The sequence below is a fragment of the Necator americanus genome, chromosome I (genome assembly GCF_031761385.1).
Source record: "Necator americanus strain Aroian chromosome I, whole genome shotgun sequence".
Lineage (NCBI taxonomy): Eukaryota > Metazoa > Nematoda > Chromadorea > Rhabditida > Ancylostomatidae > Necator > Necator americanus.
In genome coordinates this window covers 1,760,040-1,781,595 of record NC_087371.1, presented here as the reverse complement: position 1 = coordinate 1,781,595, position 21,556 = coordinate 1,760,040, and the positions used below count along the sequence as shown (strand labels likewise).

The window sequence follows — 21,556 nt, the reverse complement described above, 5'->3', positions numbered from 1 at the left end:
AATAATAGCTAAATTCAGTTTTCACTTTCTTGCATCCACTTTCTATTCAATTTTCGATTGGTGGGAAGGTCGCATTTCTTCATGCTTCCAGCTAAACCGGTCTACGTATTTCTGTTGCCTTGCTCTGTTTCATGGAAGTAAATGCATTCCCTTGGTCAAAGACTTCAAGAAGTTTTAGGATATTATCCAGACATTTCAAAAATCCCCTTCAAATCCTTCATCAATGTTTATATCTCGGATTTGTGTTAGTCATTTCTCACACTTTCTGAATCGCTTCGAAGCGGCCATTTTAGCGCATATTTCATTCTCCGTTTATGTTTTCTGTAGCATTGCAGACTCATATTTCTTCGAAGCTGACATCGCTGCGCTTTTATTGTTCTTCGTTGATCGTTCTTTGTTCCATCGTTCTTACTTCTTTGGTTAATGACGCTCTATTTCAAATTTCAGGTGGCTAATTTGCTATGGGGTTGGGAACGGACTCCAACCAGAATGAGGCTGAGAGACCACTTCTTCTTCTTCTGAAAGGTCGTGTTTATGATGTTGCTCAGTTTGCTTCAAAGCACCCTGGTGGAGAAAAGGTCAGTGTATAGTGCTCTTGTATGGATTACCCACAGTTAGATACATTCCCTTTGTGGCGGAGGCTCCTAAAAGAATCCTCTTTTTTCCCCGAGAGGAGAAGAGTTGCTTGTGGTCTTATGGAGTTCTCTTCTTCCTAGTCTATTTATTTACATTAGTTAACTTGCATTCGCTTCAGGGACCCGAAACCTTTTATGCTTGGTGTGAAACTTCTTTTAGGTGTTGAAAAAATTAGCTGGCGAAGATGTTGATGAATTTATGCGAGGCGAACGTCGCATCCTTGGTGTGAAACACGAGCATTCGGAAGCAGCCTACCAAATGATGGAGAAGTATGACGTGGAGAACTTTCAAAAGGTATGCTACAATGGCTTATTGTGGAACATCAGCCCATATTTTCGTTCCCTATAAACAATATTTCAAGGATGATCCAACTCTGGATTCTAAGCGTGGCGTACTGACGAGGGTTGGAAATTTGGGTTCCAATTATTGGATGTGGATTCATCAACCTTATGAAGGGACACTCAGGTTATTTTCAACTGCAATTCATTATTCGATTTTCGGGCATTTTTCTTCATATAGGTTGTTCGATTCTGATTTTCTGGAGTCACTCACTCGTACCTCTTGGTGGGTTGTTCCAACAGTATGGCTACCAATTGTGACTGTGTTTAGCTTCTTCGCGTTATCCGATATGTACAACCAATGGGGTAAGTTATTTACGGATTTGTAGAGTTTATGCAATTGTAGTTTTCATTAGTTATATCCCCTCTCTAAACACACTTATGATGCTAGTTTCTAGACCTTTTGTTGGGCAAATTTCACCCCGAAGGTTTTCTCTTTTTCATGTTCGACGTATGCCACCCAACAAAGCGCCCGTTTCTGGGTAAAGTGTAGTTGGTGGGGCTAACCTCTTTCTTCTAGAAGTGATTAACCATGCCAGAGACCCTAATACCTAAGCATTAGTTTTAGAAGATCTGTGACATATAGACTAAAGCTACTAAGAGAAAAAACTAAGATAGAGCCCCCAGAAATAAGTGCCCTCCAGCTACATTCTACCACCGCTTTCCCCTAAAATCCTCAAGTTTTGAAGCTTTTGATAGAATTGGAAGTTAAGTCACCCACGAAGAAGATGATTCTATCGAAGAACAAAAATTAGAAGATTACTTATCATAAACCTGACTTCTTTCGGAAAGTTCCTCTTCCTCTCTCTTCGTCTTCCCCTTTTTTTGCTTCTATCAATTTGTTTAAGATGTTTTCCGAAAATACTGTAGTGTATTCGCGATTGCACAATTCGGCAATGGTTTCATATTTTGTGTGCTCTGGGTTCTGGTTCCAGATACTTCCCATCTTGTGTTTCATTCGATTCACTGTGATTTCCATGCTCTAAAAAGAGAGTGCTATTATGAAATTCGTAATAGTTTTGGATCCGTTTTGTTTCTTTCTTTTGCTGCACTTAGAACTCTGCGAAAGTTCGCTAATAGCATTTGTTATTTTTACACCACATTCTAAATGTATTTGGTTCCAAGATCTGGGCAGTAGAATTTCCATTTACCAGCACGAATTCCCCATTTTATTTCTTTCTGTTGTTTCTGCATTTACACTTCCCACAATTTCACGACGGGAAATGCTACCGATATTCCCTTTCGTGCCAAAGAAATCGACTTGTTTGGCGAATACTACTTCAGTAAATAGTTCCTACACCGATCAGAGTTGCTGACGTTTATCTTTAAGGATTATATAATGGTGCTCTTATGTGGGCAAGTTGTTTCATTACTGGTGTTTTGACATGGACTCTTATCGAATACATACTCCATCGTTGGGTGTTCCACTGGAAACCCAATCCAGAATCACGACGACAAATTGTGTTGCATTTTCTTCTACATGGTAAGTTCTGTAGTTGTCTTGCCGCTGTAGCTTTACTCCTCACCTCCTTCATGACACATAAGCTTTGGTTGCAGGACTGCATCATAAAACTCCCATGGATGGTGACCGTTTAGTGTTTCCTCCAGCTCCTGCCGCAATAATTGTTGCATTTTTCTATGTGATTTACTCGAATATACTGCCTTGGTACGAAATTAGTTCCTTTTTTGCTTTTAAAATTTAAGATAGAGCTGTCAATCTTCTAGGCACATTTTCTGCGCATTTGGTAGTGGAAAACTGTTTGGTTACATTGGATACGATATGATTCACTATTATCTTCATCATGGAAGTCCACGTCCGCTCACAAACTTGCACTACAGGAAGGTCTATCATCACAATCATCATTTCAAGGATTTCGATGCAGGTTTGTGCGCACTTTGAACATTGTTTCGTTGAAAAGAAATGCGACAACTTGAAAATAATGGACGAATTGTTATTTTGTTGTTGAAAAACTGTTCAATCGCATACATTCTTTCAGGTTTTGGAATCTCCACCTCATTATGGGACTACGTCTTCCACACAGTTGGAATGGGCCCACTTTAAGAAGCATTTATTGTACTTGCTTTCTTTCCTACTACATCATTGGTATCTCGCAAGACTTTGCAAGTTTTACTTAGTGCGGAATAATGAAGTCTCTTTGTTGTTTTGGATTTCTCAGTAGGTCACGGTAACAAGTGCATTATTATTATTAGTCCAGATGCTTTTCTTACGGTATATTCTCAATTATTGTGATATAATGCCGAGGTCTACCTTCTCCCATATCATATTTAAGTGGTTGTGAGGTCCGGCTTCTCCCGCTTATACCCTCTACTTGTTTGTTCATTTTTTCTTTCTTTTCTATTTGAGTGTTCTGTGCATTTATTAGTGAGTACTCTAAGTAGAATGCAATGCTCGTCTGCATATAATATAATGCTATTAGCGTATTGTATTATAGATTATGCTTGAAAGACAGTCTATAGTCAGATATGTTGTTTAGTTTTCAGAGTTTTGCTTTGTTACGTTAAACGTTGTTTTTCTTCGATGATAAACATGTAATTACCTCCTACATTTGTCGGTTCGCCTCTTTCTTTTTCGGTGTTTTGCCGTAAATATTTAAGTCGGTTAGGAAATCCTATTTGTTAGGATTACATGGAATTGGAACTCATACATATACGAGATCTAATTGTTACATATTTCAAGCATCCTTTTTGAGTTTGGGATGTTTCTGAGATACCATTTGGACGAGAACGGCAGACGTGTTTATACCCTGAAGGTTAGTGTTAATGTTCTTCCAATCAGTCACACTTACCCCGGGGAATACTCGTCTCCACAAAAATCTTCTACTTATATCCTTTCATTACGCATGAAAACAGCACCTGTAGGGGATCTGAACGGTAAACAATCACCATTAGTAAACATATAGATCCATACATTTTACGGTATACACCGAAGTTGAACTAATGCGATAAATTTCAAACTGGATTTTCTGCGGAAGGATGGCTCTCAATTCCTTTCTCTTCCTTACTTCTTTTTCCTAGCAATCCTCTTTTCTTTCTTTCAAAGTTACTATACTTTTCTCTAAAACACCTTCGTTATGTTCCGACCCCTTCCTTTGGACTTTCAAAATCTCCAAATAAATGCATAGCTGGATTTGGAAATCGCCATTCAATTCCTTTTTCTGTCGAAGTTCAGTGTCTGCTATTGGTTATCGAACGAAACAAACTGTATATTGAAAGGCTTCATAGAATAGTATTGACCTAATTGAATATCTCTAAATATGATTTCTTTACTCAGGCTTTTTCTGGATTCCTCGAGATCTTTTTTTTTTGGTGAATGAATATGAATAGCGAAAAGGAGATTAAAACATGTTAATGAACCTAATAACGGCATGAACTGGTGCTTTTTAACAAGAACTACATTCATCTGTTGAACATCGCTGTTGTTTTCACTTTTCAGAAGACAGCTCCTGACGGGAAAGAAACTTTGTCTGCCCATCCTGCTCGCTTCTCTCCTGAGGACAAATACAGCAAATATCGTGTGATCATTAAGAGACGATTTGGCGTGCTGCCTACGCAGCAAGCCAAGATAGTTTACTAAATAGGCTGTAAAACTGTCATTTTGTTAGTTTTGGATTGTTCTTATTGTTAGCATAACTTGTGAATTGGCGCTCTGTTTTAGATTTGTTTTGCTTGAAGGAATTTCATAGTTTGTTAATTTTGCTGTTCTCACTATGCTTTTCTGGGAGTGGAGACGTATCATTAGGCAATTTGTTCGTAATTCAGCTCCTCGCACGACACTCACCTATCAGCAGGTAAGATTGACTCCTATTATAAGTTCGTAGTTGTGTGGCAGTTGAATTTGTTTTGGTTTTAGTGGACAAAACGTCGTCTTATCATCTCATTTGCGGTGTTTTTTATCGGATGGAAAACGTTTGGTGTGTTGTTGAATGATATGTTGTTCTGGACAGTTGATGAGGAGACTGGTGAGGGACATATGCTAACACCAGCAGAGGGACGATTACGCAGGTCGGATACACTTAAAAATGCTATTTGTTTTCGAGCTGTAGTATTCTATTTTTGAAGCCTACATTTCTACATTTCCTCTCCTCATCGTTTCCTTTCCCCTTTATTATAAATCATTGAAGATTAGTACATGACTTGTTCTTACGATTTTCTACTTTTATTTACGTTAGTTATGTGTTAAAGAAGAATATTTCAGGCAACAACTTGAGCGTGAACGTGATCGTGAGAAAAGTCGCAGCAAAGTGTTACCTAAATTTGATTTTGATGACTAGGTGGCTGTTGTTGTTCGGCGTGTGACTGCTGATATTATTTGTGTGACATTTCGTTGAATGATTCAATAAATCTGTTAAGTAGCTGTTACTTTCTCCAGAAAAAGGTGAAATGTTGACGCTGAATTTCTGGCTAATATGAAATGGAGAGTAGTGAGCTGGATCCTATTTATTCGATAAGGGTTGATGTCTGGTCCTGTATATCGGGACTTCTCATACGAACTAAACGGTCGTCATACGCACTTTTCCATTACGAACCACGGAAACGTGGACTTGGTGGTTAGTTGATATTCTCATTCTCTTTGCTATTACGAATATGTTCATATTGAAGGAGCTACAAAGAAATCAATGTTTGTGGGTAAAGTTTACTTCTCTTTATGCACTATACATCTGAAATTGTATAGGGATCAGTCGCTTTCCCTCGATATGTATAGAAGTACCCCAGAAATAGAGTAAAAATAAAATCGAAATAAAGATTTTAGGCAGTGTTTTTCGTATAGTTTTTTAAGTGCAATCATATGATTCGACGTTTTCAAAGTTGACGAATCGTTTTGTAACGGCAAGAATCTTCTGCTATTCATTTTCCACATTTAGACCTGCTATGAAAGCTACTGGGAGGAAAATTGTTAAGAAATATCTACCTTTACGTGTCGTAGATAATTTTGATTGAAATGATTTACCTGTGCCGTGCATGTTTCGTATGAAGTTGGCTTACACTTAGCCTTTCACAGGTATTTTCATCGTTGGGAAGAATAGGCCAAGTAATTGAAGTTATATTTCCCGAAGAAATTGTAACCGAAACGCTGTCGACCCAGCAACGAGTCGAATACGACACAAAATTACTACTCGGTAGTGACGAGGTAATCGCTCTATAGATTCGCTGAATTAATCACGTAATAAATTAGCAATGCAGGCAAATTCTGATCTGTTTATTCGCCGACTTGTTCTACTACTGGCGTCACTAGGTAGAAGACGTCGACTGATCGTTTCAATTGGTATGCTCTTATATAAGCTTCCACTCTACATTTTACTTATTTTTACTGTTATTTCTCATTATCAAAAAAGGGGAAAAAGTAAATAATCAGATACTCCTTACAACGTTAGGACATTTTTCCTGTAATGGCAGTGTAGGATGCGAGAAGCCTCCTTCAATGTCTCTTTTCCATCCCAAATAAGTTAACGTAAAGCAAATAGTCGTATAATAACTATGAGGACATTCAGGAAGAAAATTTAGTGACTATACATTATGATTCTTCTGGATGTTACTGTTTAGCTGAAGAAGATCAATAGAAATTGTGCAATGTTTCACTGAAAAATGGGCTTTCTATATTATTTTTTTCCCTATCTTTCCCACATTCTCACATTCCTACTGGCTCTATACATTGATCTTGTAGTAGGGTCAAAACTGATTGAAGCACGGTGCAGTTGCGTAAGCGGCTGCGCTCGAAGCGGCATGGTGGAGCGTAGTGGTCAGAATCGTGGTAGAGCACCACCTATCGCTGTTCTTGCGCTGATCCTACCTCGATTACAACCGCTGGCTCTACCATGTCGCTTCGAGCGCAGTCGCTAACGCAACTGCGCAGTGCTTCATGCCGTTTTGACCCGTTTATACTTCATCCATAGAGTCACATGCGCTTCACCGAATATACAGAAAACCGTAATGTAATCCTGACTACTGCAAATTGCTAGCACTCTTGGAGTCCTCTTTTTTCTTAAACAATGGAACGCGACCTCTCACCGATAAACTCGAACATAAATCCTAGGTAAATGTGAGTCATATTATGTTTTAAGACGCATTAAATGCTAAAAACAAGTGCTATTTTCCGACTCACTGCTGAGAAATGATATCAATTTTGCTGTAAATTGATTCCTCGATATTTTCATTGTTTGCAAAAGCTACTCTGTGTCATTGACCATAAAACATTTATTAAGTGATTACATCGATTAGGTTATTAGTTATCAACCTCTCAATTTTTAATTTTTAAGGTTTCGATGGCTTATCAGTTGAGGATATTGCAACGGCTATGCAGCAATTACAAAAACATCTCTAGGTACATTTTTACATGTATTTTTCCTTCTTCGTTACCGTAGTGCAAGTCCCAGTCAGAAATCGCGCTGTTTTCTCTGGGATCATACCATCATTACGCAGGTCGGAGAGAAAGTCATTCGTTTTAGAACGAGACCAGTGGACAATTTTGAGAGAGTGATGATTTTTTTAATTTTTATTCTATGCTCTCATTGCGTTCTCTCAGATCTTGTTCATCTGAGCCGGCGTCGCGGCCGTCACCTTCGACGACAGTTACCAGTCCGAAGAAAAAGACCATCTTTTTGCCACGAACTTCATTTGTTAATCACGTGAAATCGTCCGAAAGAGCTAGTCTTGACCAACATTTGGCGATCAGCGGAGGGCTAACGACGCTGTATGAATGGCAACGGGAGCAGCACGATCGGAAACATGTGTATGTTGCAATTTTCCATGTTAATCAAATAGAATTGAATGTAATTAGTTAGCAATGGTAAACTAAAGTGGAGCTTGGCTTGTTTTTGACTTGACTTGTTTTTTTCGAAATGTAATGCTTTCTCTCCCACCATTTTCGCACTTTTGCTTCTATTTTCGCTTTCACCTTGCATTCTTTTCCTTTTATTTTCATGTGTGCATAAAAGAGAAGACTATCTGTATTGGATCCAGAACTTTCCTTTTCATCCAATATAATTCCGGGTCTTTTCTCATTTTTTTTTTAGGTAAAGAAATACTTGTTAATTTTTGGGTCCGTTGATCAATTCTGAAAGTTTTCTTTTGATTTTTGCTTCTTTGAACAAGTACTGTGCAGATTCGAACTTTTGGATGGACCGCCCTACGCTAACGGGGTGGCACATACTGGCCATGCTATCAATAAGATTTTAAAGGATTTCATCGTGAAGAGCAGAATTGCCCTAGGATACAGGTAACCACCTATTGGATTACCTATTGGAAAGAAGTGTTTCTTCACTGACTTGTTTTTCAGGGTTCGGTTCCGTCCCGGTTGGGATTGCCATGGCTTACCTATCGAGCTGAAGATTAGCAAAAGTGTACAGGTTTGACCCAATGCTTCTACTTTACAAAATATTTGGCTAATTCTAGACGTAATTCAGGAAAAATCGCCATTGGAAATCAGAGCACTGGCTCGTCAAGTCGCGAACGAAGCTATCGGAAAACAGATGAATTCATTCAGGTAAGTTAGACTATTACTGGTTGGCGGATCAATGAATCGATGAAATCCTTGTCTCTGTATATGATTGTATTGTTTTAACTGTTTTATGAAAAGTAAAAGGAGTCAGGTCGAGCGTTTTCTCCTTTTTTGTGGATGTAAAGGTTTATCCATGGCAATTTTTTTAAAAATAAGTTGAGGTTAATTGGAACGTAATGCTCAATATCTGTTACAAAAGGTTTCAAAAGCCCTCTGAAGTCTTCTGGATTTTGCTATTTAGGAGATGGGGTGTCTCAGCTGATTGGTCGAAACCTTACCTTACCATGGATTCCATATATGTTTCGGAACAACTGCGGCTGTTTGCGAAAATGATCGAAAAGGGCGTCATTTTTCGAGCATTTAAACCCGTTTACTGGTTAGTGCCATTCTTTTTATGGTTTTTTCATGCACCTTTTGTATGTATGTAATTTTTATGTTATTTTTTGTTGCTTCTTTGAACTATCATTTCAGGTCACCAAGTTCACGCACCGCACTCGCAGAATCCGAGCTAGAATATAATGAGAAGCATGTTAGCACATCCGTATTCTTCCGATTCAGGGTAAGGACTTTTTGCAAGGATTTCGTTTGCTGGAAATAACCAGTGGGTAGCCACGAACAGTGACTCTAGGTTAGGATCAAGAAGATCTGGCTAAGAAAAGGGGAGGAATTTTTAAAATTACAGTAATTTATTGAAAGCTTTTGAAAGAATACGTCTAGACTAAATAATTGCTATTAAACTGTTCATTCGATGAAATACACAGAACCTACAAAACGCGAAAATAATATAGTAGCTAGTTTTTCTTCGAGTTCACGGAAAGTTGGACATTCTTCTCTCATTTCGCTGGTCCACTTGTGTTGTATACTCCTTTTTATGGATTGTTCGCGTACAAAATAATTACTTGTGCTGCCATCCAGCGTAATCTGCTGGAAATGAAATACTCTGCATAATCTTTCCTTTTATTTATTTGAAATTTAATCTTCCAGATGATTGACCTAAGTCCTGAAGCGATTGGACAAATAGTTAGTTCAAGGTCGAAACCTTTAATTATCTACTCGCTTGTGAGTTCTAATTTCTTCACATCTTAACTTCTTAAAACGACAGGTTTGTTTTTAGGTGTGGACCTCAACACCATGGACTCTTCCATTAAATAACGCAATTTGTGTCTCCCCCCAGTCTACTTATGTGGCGATTAGTTTCAACGATACTTTGAAGTATACTTTGCTTCATTTTTTTTCATTTTTACATAATCCGTAGCTAATTTTTTGTATTTTTGTTTTACTCAGAGCACCGGTGTCTGAGGTATATCTTGTCGCTGAACCACTTTTGCCGTCGGTAAGTGAAACCATTGGTCGACCCGCCACTGTTGTCGGAAAAATCAAAGGGGAAGCGCTGCTAGGAAGACATTACAAATGTTGTTGGTAAGTTCAGTCATATCGTTGTTTCGGATTCATTTATTTCATTTTTGCAATTTTCATATCAAATCCAGAATTTTGCACTTCAAAAACTTTGCATAGAACATTTTCTTTTTGCCAGTCAAGAGGACTACAAGCTTTTCCTTCATTCATACATATAAAAATGTTAAAACAAATACATATCCGAAGCATGGAATATCGAAGACTTTGAAAAAACGGACCAACACCTCAACTCTGCAGCTTAGAATTTGCTGGAACAGTATTTGTTGGTTTTGGTTGCTACGATTTTCCGATGAATCTGCGATTGACTTGAATACAAAAGAGATAAGTGCAGTTATACACAAAAACAGACTGTCTTCCAATCTGTAGGTTTCTGCGCTTATCTTGAACAGATCATTTTTTGATTTTTTTTCTCTTTTGAAAGTGCATAGATGCACATATTTTTAGCTTTTCTTTCTCGCTTTTTAACATTTCACTGGAATAAATCTAGTATTTTTTAGTCACCGTTAAATATAGTTGGGATTCTGTATTATTCATCAAGTCTGAAGATGAAGATATGGATTTTTGTGGGACCGAGCTTTTTTCTGTTACAGGCACCCAGAGCTGGCACTACCAGTTTTAGAAGGCGAACATGTGACAATTTCAATGGGTACAGGGCTTGTACACACGTCTTTTGCGCATGGATTCACAGACTATGAAGTTTGCCTTTCGTCAGCTTACATCATCATATCCTTTATTTGAAAAAGACCTTTTTTTGTTCAGATAGCACGAGCTAGAAATTGCAAGGTAGAAAGTTTTGTTGATGAAGATGGACGATACACACGTCATATGGGATTGAATCTTGAAGGGAAGGATGTTCTTGGCGAGGGACAACGAGAGGCTATCAGGTTTGTTCCATTCGTTTTTTTTTTTCTCTGCTAATTCTCTAATTCAACTTTTTCTGCAAACTATAAAGATGTTTAAAGTTCGCGCTATTCAAGAACGAACCAAATGTGCAGGATTCAGAGAATTCACAGAACTGCTTTTGAGACTTCTTATTTACATTATTTGTTTACTGCTGCTGTTATATTACTCTTTACTATTATTTTTACTATTCACACTTTTACTACTGCACATATTCGCTCAGCTTGAGCACTGCATTTCTTTCAGAATTTGAGAACTAGCTTCGTTTATTCGAAAGGGCTGAAACGGGATTGTTTTAGATTATTGCGGAAAGATGTAATCCATGAAGGGAAGTATAAACACTCCTATCCGTATGACTGGCGGACTAAAAAGGTTAGTTGCTAGAAAAATCCCAGAATTTTTTTCAAATTTCCTCTGCAAGAAACTGCTTACGTATTTCAGCCAGTGATAATCCGTAGCAGTGCCCAATGGTTCATGGATGTGTCCACAGTGGGGAAAAGAGCGGCCGAGCTTTTGGAAGGAATCAAGATTGGCACTGATGATTCGGGTGAGAGGCTTAAATGTTTCTTTTGTTGTTTTTATACGATTAGCACCTATTGATTGTATTCTTATGGCTATTGATTTATTAATTCTATAGATTTATCTGGTACACTTTATCGAATGGTGTCTGGTCGTCCGACTTGGTGCATTTCTCGCCAACGTGTTTGGGGCACTCCAATTCCTGCTCTGGTGGATGAAAATGGTTTCTTCAATTTCTTAAGATTGCTGTTGTTGTTTGTCTGTTTGTTTTCAAATGTTTTAAATTATTGTAAGGTTTAGGAGAAGCGTATATCTCCAAAGAATTGGTCGAGCATGTTGCTGATTTAGTCGCACGGAAAGGGGCCGACGTATGGTGGACGTGTTCAGTCGATGACTTGGCTACTGATGAGGTACGTAGACTTCGAAGCTATTCAGCTGCCCTGGCGCGGCGCATCTTCCGCAAAATATGCTTGTTACCTGCTTAACACAAACACTCTCTCTTGCTCTGCTCTGCCCTAATCGATTCATATTCCGCTCATCCGGTCGAACAAATTTTGCGCCGACTATGTCCTACTATTGCGATGTCACAACATCTTCTGTACCATAAATTTTTCCTGATCTCTTGAGTTTATTCTCGAACAGGTGCTAAAATCTCTCTCTTTGAAATCCCTCGATGGACTTTCGAAAGGCACTGATATTATGGACGTTTGGATGGACAGCGGTGTCGCGTGGCACTGTGCCAGAAAGATGTACGAGGATGCGGATGCGACGGTAATAAACTAGTTTGGCTTAAGATGGATATGTTTTTTTTATGTTGAAGTTACCGTTATCCATATCGTTTAGCGTCCCACTGACGGGGTGCTTGAAGGCGTCGACCAATTTCGTGGTTGGTTCCAATCGTTGCTTCTTACTTCTGTGGCTACACAGGTAACAGTTTTATTTCTTTATTCGAGGATCTTGCTCAAATATCAGTGTCTACTTTATTCAACTATCTTCAATACATTGCTCTAGGATGCCATTCCCTACAAGAGAATTCACGTGCATGGATTCTGTGTGGATGATAACAATAAGAAGATGTCCAAATCATTGGGGAACGTTGTTGATCCGGAAACGGTAAGTAGAGGTTTAATTTGCTTCCATTTTGTAATAGTTGTTGATTCTTAAGATTACGGACGGTTCATTGCGTCAAAAGGCTTTGGGAGCTGATGGTCTCCGATTATGGGTCGCGCTATCGGCTGGAGAAACTGTGGGCGAGTCTAAGATTGGAGAGAAAGTACTGGCGGATCTTGAATTGAAAGTATGGTATCCTATAAAACATACCTTCTTTCCTTCTCCAGACCCCTTTGCGGAAATTGTGCATTGAGATCCACAACGGATCCACAACAACATATTTCCTTACTCCTACAGAGTTCTTATTCAAATTCATAATAGTTTACCGAGATTTGAGGCTTCCCGACCTCATACTGAGGGTTTCGGCACGGGCAGGGAGCGTACGAAAATTTTGATGTTGAAGAGTTTCTCCTTTACGACCAATAGTGAGGCCAAAAATTGTAGGACGCTGATTTTTGCTAGGTACTTAGTAAGCATAATGTAGATTTTTCTGCCAGCTTGTCGCCATCCGGAATTCCCTGAGATTTCTTCTGGGTGGCTGTTATGGATATGAGGGACAACGTCCATCATCTGCGCTACTTCTTCTGGATCAGGTATCTTCCAAAAATACAATACATCAATAAAATTATGGAATTTTTTTGAATCAATATCATGAAGTTTGGTATTTTCAGTGGATTTTGCATCAATCCCATCTATTTGGATTTTTTTGAATCAATATCATGAAGTTTGGTATTTTCAGTGGATTTTGCATCAGTCCCATCTATTTGGATTGCGTTGTGTGCAGAACTACGAAAAATATCATTTTCGTTCAGTTGCCTTGGATATTCTTCATTTTGCACAGCGAACCCTTAGTGCACATTACATAGTGAGTTAAGGTCGTAAACAACTTTTCTGGATAACAATCAAATGTTGGACGAGATTTGCCCCTACTGATTTATCCACGTTCTTTTGCAGCAATATTTCAAGTTATGGAGAGAATATCTGTATGATGTACAGGGTTCTTTCGGGCAATTTTTAGCAATTTGTAGACATTTTGAGACATCTAATCTGTATTGATTGATTGGTGAAGAATTGATGTAGTGGACGGTCCTATCTCTGACAAGACCAGTAAATGTAGATTTATGTAAACTTTTAAATGACTCTAAGTGCAAAGAAACATATCCGTGGTCGCCATCCTACGTAAAAACGCTAAAAATTTAATCGCAATTGAGTTGATGGGAAGTTTTCAGTTTAAAATCTTAAGAGAAAAATGGGCGTAAAGGCTCAAAATATAGAACTTTGGTATTTGAAAACGAAAAAGAAGCTTTTGCGCAGCTTACTCCAATTTATTGGATTGTTTTCGGCTTTCGATGTAATGAAATAATGAAATTTTTTATTGAAAAAAAAACAATTGGAGTAATCCCTCTTAATGATGTAGATTCTTTAAAAGGCATGTATCATTTCTTGTAATTTTTGAAGGGTTTCTTATTTAGATCCGGTCCAGCTTTAAAAAAAAATGTAATGAAATGTCTCTACGGCCGGTCTCTAGTGCTTTTTATTGATGATGTATTTATTTGTTTACTTATTGCACTTTATTTTTCTTTATAGAGCCTCGTTCGTGATCGCTTGTATTGCTCGAAAGTTGGTTCGAATGATCATGTTTCTGCTCAATTCACCCTCCACAGGTTTGTTGTCATTTTGAGATTTTGCTGCGAAACTTTAAGGTTTTAAAGTGACTTATGAGAATTAATAAGTCCATGATTCAATTCTAAACTTTCTCTTCGTATCGTCCACGCTTGGGAGATTAAGCGTTCACTGTTCAATTGTTGTGATTCTCATGGTGTCCTATTCTGCTCTTATTTTTTTTTGTTGAAATCGGCTTTCTTGTTACTATTATTTTTATTGTTAACCAAATTTTCTTCCTTATACACGTTTTTAATACTTAGGTCCCGTTGAGTCCCGAAAAAATTGACAATATAGTAGCCAGTTATCGTTCTAGAGTCGGGACAGTGATGGCAAAATGCATGGCACCCTTACTGCCTCATCTATCGGCTGAATTCTTCCAACATCAATCAGCTTGCTCGGAGAAATTGGTAACATCAGATTTGTTCTTTAATGCTGCTTTAGGTTATACCTTAGATTACAAACAATGCTAAATTCTTTTTTAATATCAGATTTTACGAGATGTCTTGAGTTTCACTGAAGAAAATGACCTGAACTTACATCCTCAATTGGATCTCACTATGGAAAAGGTGGTACAATTGAGGAGTGAGCTGACAGCAGCCGCTGGACCATCATGCGATCTTTTCAAAGAGGTACTTCCTATGCAGATTTATTCAGAATTACGTATTTCCATTTGCGTTAATTTTTTCTCGCCAGGAATTTTGCTTGTACTCATACATGCAGTTTCATTACTGTCTTATTTTAAACTCGTAGGGCTTTTCGAAGCATTTTTTTGGTATTTTTACCTAGTACCTTTTTATCATTTTTATCTATTTTTACCTATTAATACTATTTTATAGTAGATTTCGTACCTGCTACTCATGTACCAGCACATTTGGATGAATCCTATGAGATTTTTTCGTTCCTACTTGCAAATTTCAGTTTTGTATCGCGGTTGATCCTATTATTTTTCCATTTTTCTTCGTTTTCCCCCTCGAAAACTGGTAAACATCGCTCCAAATGTCACTAAATGAGAACATTTCTCGAACCAGAACGTTTTTTTTCCTTATTTTTTCTTAGTCTAGCTAGATTTCAATTATTTTGTGGGTTTTGCAGCAGCTTTTGATGATTCCATTTTTTCCCCAATATTCAGGAAAATCTTAACACTGCAGAACGCTCATTAAATAAATTACTGACGTAGTCGGTTTTTTTTCCATGCATATTCTAATTATTATTCCGGATGACGTTATAGATATTGCAGAAGCTACTCTAGTTAATCAAATAAAAAAATTAACGCTCTTGCAGAGTCTAACAGTTTTTGATTATCTTAAAATATCCTATGAGAAGGCGCCACAGTGGCACGTGTAATGCACGTGCAGCTGATGATTCGTAGATGATTTTAGCCATAAAACTTCTCATTTGTGTTAATCACATCTGCTTTCCATGATAATGTGATAAATGACCATATTTTTAAAGTTATTTTTTTTTTGCAAAACTTTTTTTTTTGAAGCATTTAGTATAGTTTCTTTTTACAAGTCAGCTCTGTTCTGGAAGTTCTTTGAGAAAATCTTGTTTGAATTTTAGTTTCTGTTCTACTCAAAAGCACAGAAATTTCATTTCAATTTTAGATCCTACTCTACTCGAAATCACAAAAATAGTACTTTAAGGGTGCTTTTCTGGAAATTTCTCCCTCAACCAAAGCTTTATTGGCTCCATGGCAGGAAGATGCTGTTTCGTATGATTCGCAACTATGTGAAGTTTTCGGTGTGTCCATGGTCAGAATCGAGGATGCTCCCGAGGATCGCATCACTCCCATCAAAAGTGAGGGATCATTTTGTGAGAGATGTCGTAAAATGAACAAGATTGGTGCTAGTAGGTACTGTAACAGATGTAGCATTGCATTAGAAAATATGTGAGTATTTAAATACGATACTGTAGATGTTGCTTCCAGTTGAGTTTATCAGTTGAATGTTATGATTATTGTTGTCATTGTTTATTGTTGTTGTGTTTAGATAAATTAAATTTTACAATAAGAGATCAGATTCGATTAGTTAATGAGTGAATCCAGATATATTAAATAATGAGGAACGTTAAAGTATAATAATAATAATAGATTAAATGATCTAAGAGGTTTCAACATGATCAATGCCTAATTTGAGATGCAATTTACAACATAGCAACGAATCGGCAGTTGATATTCTTCAATCACTCTCGATTTTATCCTCGCCATTCTCCTCGGCCGCGATGGATTCCTCCTTAAATTCTGTTATGTTAGAGATAAGTTGAAGATAATTCTCAAAAATTCCATTTAAATTAGGCCCTAAGAATTTCTCTTCTCAGAAAAAATCAATAATTAAATCATGAAAAGACGATTGAAAAGGCCTTAACGCTAATAATTAGTAGCAAAGCCTGCCAACCCCGTATATGAAAAGCTATTTTTACCGCTAACAATTGATTATTTATGATAATTGACAATTTTTTCGATTAATAATTGATTTTATTTTTCCTAATGATAATCGGTAATTATGATTTTTGGATATTCTTAGTATTGGAGATCAAAAATCCATATACTCGTCGATAACAAAGTGTACCTTTCTGGATTTACAACGAATGGCAACCTTTTCAACTGAAAACTGATGTTTCCAGTTCAATTTTTTTCTGATTTTTTTTCATCCAGAAGCTCTAAGCTACATCCTTAAGTAGCTTAGAGCTTCTGGATAAAAAAATAAAGTAAAGCTGAGCTTGAGATTACTTGCGAAACGACGTAACATACTAGAAAACTGCAAAAACAACAGTCAACAAAAGTGGGCGGTGCTTGGGATCTGAGTGATTATATCCGTAAGCAGGATTAGAGTACGGTAGCTCGGATGTTTACGTGTATTTCTATATTGGATTCTGCAGATGTAGATAACGTTGTTGTTAGTTAAGAAAAGCTTCTCATAAAATACTATCAAATATATAGGGGAAGGTTCGGATTCCAAAGAGTTTTTCTTTTGATTTTTTCCTTTAAAAAATATTTTGTCGTTGAACATGACTCATTCATACCTCATGGTCGCTCTCCTCATCGCTCGACACCTTCTTCTTTCTGGGACTGAAATGTGTGAACGTAGTCGTGCACATAAATCCACAAACAATAGGGGAAGAAATGGACTAACGCTGATTTCGACTTTTTTGCACCCGATTTCTTCTTACCGCTTCCAGCTGGGCGGCCACGTTTTCTGCCGGTGCTGGCTTTTTCGATCACTTTTGTGGTCTGAAATTAGTATAAAATAATGGTAAAATAGTAATCAAATGAGTGTTTTCTGCTGTAACAACTCAAGAGCTCTCTTTTTCCTTAAAGGCATCACCCAAGGAATCTGAGGTGGGTATAGATTTCAGGTGGAGTATTCGTATGTCATTTCTTCCTAACTTCCGTAAAAAAACGGCCCGGAAGATGCGGCGCGTGCACACAGCTGGCGCGCTCCAATCGAACTCGCCGTAGAAAATAGCGCGCAGGAACGCCCGAAGCAGTATCAAAAAGCAAAAGCAAAAATTGATCTACAAATCTATGGAAGAACGCCTTTCGCGGCATTCGCGCTGCATGCGCTCGGCTTTACCGCCGCAAGTCTTACGACCACGACTTGGTTGCGATCACATACACACATGGATCAAGGGTCCATGCTCTCAGGATCACCTGAGAGCATAGACCCTTGATCCATGTGTGTGTGTGTGATCGATCTTCAAATCTCTCTTCCATAGGGTGGTCCACATGAAATGTGATGGGACATGGGAAATCCAGGGATGCAGCAAATCCTCTTTGGGGCAAAAAAATGCTACAGACATTGACTGGATCTTCCAGTAAGATTGGGCACCAGCTCACGGAGCAAAGAACAGACACTGGAGTGGTGTGAGCCCAATTTTGCGGATTTTTTGATGAAGATGTTGGGCCGTCAAACTCGCCCGATCTCAATCCTCTGGATTTTGCTGTCTGATCGATCCCAGAGCAAAAAGCCTGTTCTTTTGAACACAAATCACTGGATTCGCTGAAAAGAGCGCCGAAGAAGTTATGGGGCAACAGAAATGATCCTCAAAAATTTCTGGAAGAGATTGGATGCTTGTATTCAAGCCGAAGGCGGTCATTTTGAATGTGAACATTTCTGTGAGATCTTTATGTAGAATTTTGTGATTCTGAATATTGAAATTGTGACTCCTGAATAGAAAAATTTCTTCTTTGGATTTTTGCGCACACTTCATTTGGATCACCCAGTTTATCGGCGATTGAATCGCTAAAATTCTTTTGTCAGCGGAACTGATTCAAATATTGTTAACTTCAGGGTAAATTGCCAGGGAAGGTGAAAGAAAGGACGAAGAAAATTTTCCTGGAATTTTTGAGTCAACGAGTCCACTCTATCCCAAATTTCTTTAAGTTTCTAACTTTAATTAATTTCAATCCTTCGTTTTCCTTTCTTTAACCGATTTCAACAAAGTAACAAACAATATTCCCTTGACTCAATAGGATAACATAGAATGTAGCAACGTTCCTGGTCGATAGGCCGATACGTTTGTTCCCTCCCATTCACGTAGCGTGGTTAATTGCTTGCGCCGAATGATTTGTTCGATAATTTTCCGGAAGAACGCCGTCTACGTGTAGTAATCGACGCTGTTACCACTTTGAAGGAGGAAAAAAATCGATTCGTTGAGTACGAAATCGAAATAATTGAGGATTAGCTTATAAGAATTGTACAATCGATCCCATTAGATCTTCTTTTTGGGAATTTTCTTTCAATTCCATGTTTTCTTTATCGTTGCTTGATTTTTCTTGTTCCCCTTTTCCTTCTCTTTCCTGTTTTTTTTTTCTTCGGGATGTTTTTCTTTCTTCCCCGCTTATGTAATGATTTTTTTCTCGGGGTTTTCTCTTCAATACGATAGCATGACCTCATTACCTTGCCTAGCGTCTTTTCCTCTCCATTTGCATCCTCGTCCTTTGCTATCTTTGGAGGTCGACCTCGACCACGGCACGCAACTTTCTTCGTCCTTGCAACCATAGCGAATCTTAAATGGGTTGAGCTCAAGAGGAGATGAAAAAAAATTAGCTTCATAATTACATAAAATTCGTACGAAAGAAAATCAATACTACTAAACACCATGCTTCATAGGCGCTAAGAGGAAATGAGAAGTGAAGAATGGGAGGAGCTCATCACTTATCTCTAAATTAAATCCCAAAGGTGTGAGAAAATTCTCAAAATCGAGGTGAATTTAAATAAATTTTAAATGTAGAATTTGGTGATGACAATGGCATTTTTTTCTTCTTTTTTTTTCTTTTTTTTGTGTAACTACCAGCACATTTTTCTTTGTGATAGACTTAACCTTAATCGTTGAAAATGAATTTAAAGTAGAAAACTATTCGAAGAGTTTCTGAAAACAGCGTTTACATGGTCAAAATCAATTTTTTTGTATAAATATCTACTTATATCCGAAGTTTAATGTAACATCGAAGCTTTTCCATCGGGATAAAGCACGATTTCCAAGTATCCTGATGTAATCTAGCTCTCGTCAATTCCAATTTGCATTTCTTTTCAGCACAGAAATGAGGACGTAGTGATCTTTAGTCGTAGTAATTCTTGCTCGGACAACGTTGCAGCAAAGGAAACATATAGATAGATATTTGCGATGACGTTAGATGAGGGTCGATAGAGGAACGAAACCGAAAAAAAGAAGAAATCAGAAAATTATTCTAGTTTTCCAGATAGATTCTTTCCGGAGAAAGAAAATTTAAATGCAACAATGCACTATTTTTTGTAACTTTCGCTGACATCAATAATGGCGGGACGTTTAAAATATGAAAATCGAATGTTCCGAATGTTTGGAGCTATTCCACAACATTTTTGTTTGTGAAGAAAAAAGGAGAAATGTTTACAACTAGAAGAAATGAGTTATAGAGTAGAAGTCGAGAAAAGGAAAGAGTTCGGCAGTGTGTGCCGCCTGCCTCACAAATGAGGCCGAATCGATGCGGAGAGAGGCAGCAATGGTGATCTGTGAACGTACGAACGTACGAACAAGCACACAGACATACACACACAGACATACACACAGACATACACACAGACACATTCTCGACCCGAAGATAAAAAAGGATGCCGTCGGACCGTCGGAATATACTTGACAAAAATATACATCCGGTGTTATTATCTTAAATGTGTACGAAAGGATTCTCTTATGCAGAAATTGTTAAAAATTGCTTTAAGTTTTCCTTTTCCTATTTTAGAAATTACTGTAATGTAACTCTTCATTAGGATTAGTTTTGTTAAAAAAAAAAATAAAAAAATGGTACAAAATTTGTTCTGTAAAAAAGTCCAAAAATCAAAGCTACAAATGTCCGCCGCCGCCGCCGCCGTCGTTCGAATCGAAGCGCGGTGAGGACGGCGGCGAGACATACATAAAACTGAAATTCATCCTTATATGGTTCACCATGAATAGATTGAGAGAAAAACCTGTTCGCCGGACAGATGGCTTTGATTCGAATTATGCGTTGCGTATACGCAACGATCTACTGAAACGATCTACTACTACATAGAGCGAAAAACTGTTTGTTTGTATGTTTGTGCCAAGCGAATTCCCATGGAGACGCGTAAAAAAAAACAAGTGCAACACAAACTTGGATCCGATACTCAATTTAGCTGGCGTGGAAAATACGAAAATAGAAATTAAAGTATAGAAAACGCTCTACTTCTAAGACTAATTGGTTTTATTTACATACTTTGTTTGTTTTTATATTGTTTTATTTGTTTGATTTTTTTAATACTTTGTTCTGTTAGGATTAGCCTTCCTCTCCTACTGAGGAGCCTTAAAGAAGGTTAATCCTAAAATGGTCGTCTAAGTGAAGGCGAAACGATCCATTTTTCAATTTTATCCTCTATTTTATTTATTTCGCCTTTTTTTCGATTGACACCGTAATTTAATCTTACTTCCACGAAATTTGAGTTCTATAGATGCTGCTATAACTATGCTCACATAGTTTAATATTTTACGGTGTCCAAGGAGTCCTAAGCTTTTTTTGTGGATCACATGAAGATGTCACCAACACGGTTAATTTGAACTCTTAAATATTTATCTGTAGAAGTTTAGAGGAAATCAAACGCTTATGGTCATTCCACATTGGAAACAAGCCATTCCGTTTGACCTGGACAGTTCTGTAGGAGTCCTATGTAAGGAAAGAGTCAAATGTCCTGCTAAGGTGTCACTCAATAGCCATAGTGATGCTGCTCCGTACATCACACGGGTGGATATGTCGAAGTTAGAGTGTACGTTTATGGATGTAGCTCCGCTCAATTTTCCCTTATCGTCCTGAAAGACGCAGCGAGAAATGTTCCTTGGTTCTGACGAGGTATGTGAAAACGTTTCTACTCATATGCACGCTCTGCACCTTTAAACGAGCGGTCGAAAATCAATAAGGTTTCCTCAGCTGCCTATTGAAGTAAAACCAATGAATAGACTGTTGAGG

The 21,556-nt window shown here is 37.9% G+C and overlaps 4 protein-coding genes across 6 annotated transcripts; 3 read left to right on the top strand and 1 right to left on the bottom strand.

Moving 5' to 3' along the window:
* Positions 1–461: 461 nt before the first annotated feature.
* Positions 462–3,036, top strand: RB195_004212 (uncharacterized protein; the record flags this gene model as incomplete). Its single annotated transcript, XM_013449675.2, has 8 exons — positions 462–578; positions 796–930; positions 998–1,101; positions 1,156–1,280; positions 2,305–2,457; positions 2,532–2,640; positions 2,700–2,857; positions 2,972–3,036. 8 exons carry the CDS (start codon positions 462–464, stop codon positions 3,034–3,036), a joined length of 966 nt encoding a protein of 321 aa, XP_013305129.1.
* Positions 3,037–3,691: 655 nt separating this feature from the next.
* RB195_004211 (uncharacterized protein) lies at positions 3,692–5,266 on the top strand (the record flags this gene model as incomplete). Of its 2 annotated transcripts, XM_064180693.1 has the most annotated exons (7): positions 3,692–3,745; positions 4,429–4,509; positions 4,574–4,592; positions 4,651–4,677; positions 4,755–4,783; positions 4,846–4,997; positions 5,191–5,266. In XM_064180693.1, 7 exons carry the CDS (start codon positions 3,692–3,694, stop codon positions 5,264–5,266), a joined length of 438 nt encoding a protein of 145 aa, XP_064033227.1. The 2 variants fall into 2 exon arrangements, with proteins under 2 accessions (XP_064033227.1, XP_064033228.1); XM_064180692.1 differs by lacking the exons at positions 3,692–3,745; positions 4,429–4,509; positions 4,574–4,592; positions 4,651–4,677 and having other exon boundaries at positions 4,703–4,783.
* A 183-nt stretch (positions 5,267–5,449) lies between these two features.
* On the top strand, positions 5,450–15,992 carry RB195_004210 (uncharacterized protein; the record flags this gene model as incomplete). Of its 2 annotated transcripts, XM_064180679.1 has the most annotated exons (28): positions 5,450–5,542; positions 5,995–6,123; positions 7,250–7,314; positions 7,516–7,722; positions 8,095–8,208; positions 8,269–8,338; positions 8,396–8,475; positions 8,732–8,866; positions 8,962–9,049; positions 9,475–9,549; positions 9,605–9,702; positions 9,775–9,909; positions 10,497–10,602; positions 10,666–10,790; positions 11,106–11,178; positions 11,248–11,353; positions 11,444–11,548; positions 11,626–11,735; positions 11,968–12,096; positions 12,169–12,252; positions 12,337–12,438; positions 12,491–12,622; positions 12,933–13,028; positions 13,175–13,300; positions 14,023–14,099; positions 14,414–14,507; positions 14,589–14,729; positions 15,744–15,992. In XM_064180679.1, the coding sequence occupies 28 exons, from the start codon at positions 5,450–5,452 to the stop codon at positions 15,990–15,992; spliced, it is 3,144 nt and encodes a 1,047-aa protein (XP_064033225.1). The 2 variants fall into 2 exon arrangements, with proteins under 2 accessions (XP_064033225.1, XP_064033226.1); XM_064180680.1 differs by lacking the exons at positions 5,450–5,542; positions 5,995–6,123; positions 7,250–7,314; ... (21 more) ...; positions 14,589–14,729; positions 15,744–15,992 and adding an exon at positions 6,983–7,026 and having other exon boundaries at positions 12,491–12,688.
* Positions 15,993–16,277: 285 nt separating this feature from the next.
* RB195_004209 (uncharacterized protein) lies at positions 16,278–19,100 on the bottom strand (the record flags this gene model as incomplete). Its single annotated transcript, XM_013449678.2, has 4 exons — positions 16,278–16,331; positions 17,122–17,167; positions 17,232–17,329; positions 18,999–19,100. The coding sequence occupies 4 exons, from the start codon at positions 19,098–19,100 to the stop codon at positions 16,278–16,280; spliced, it is 300 nt and encodes a 99-aa protein (XP_013305132.2).
* Positions 19,101–21,556: the final 2,456 nt, after the last annotated feature.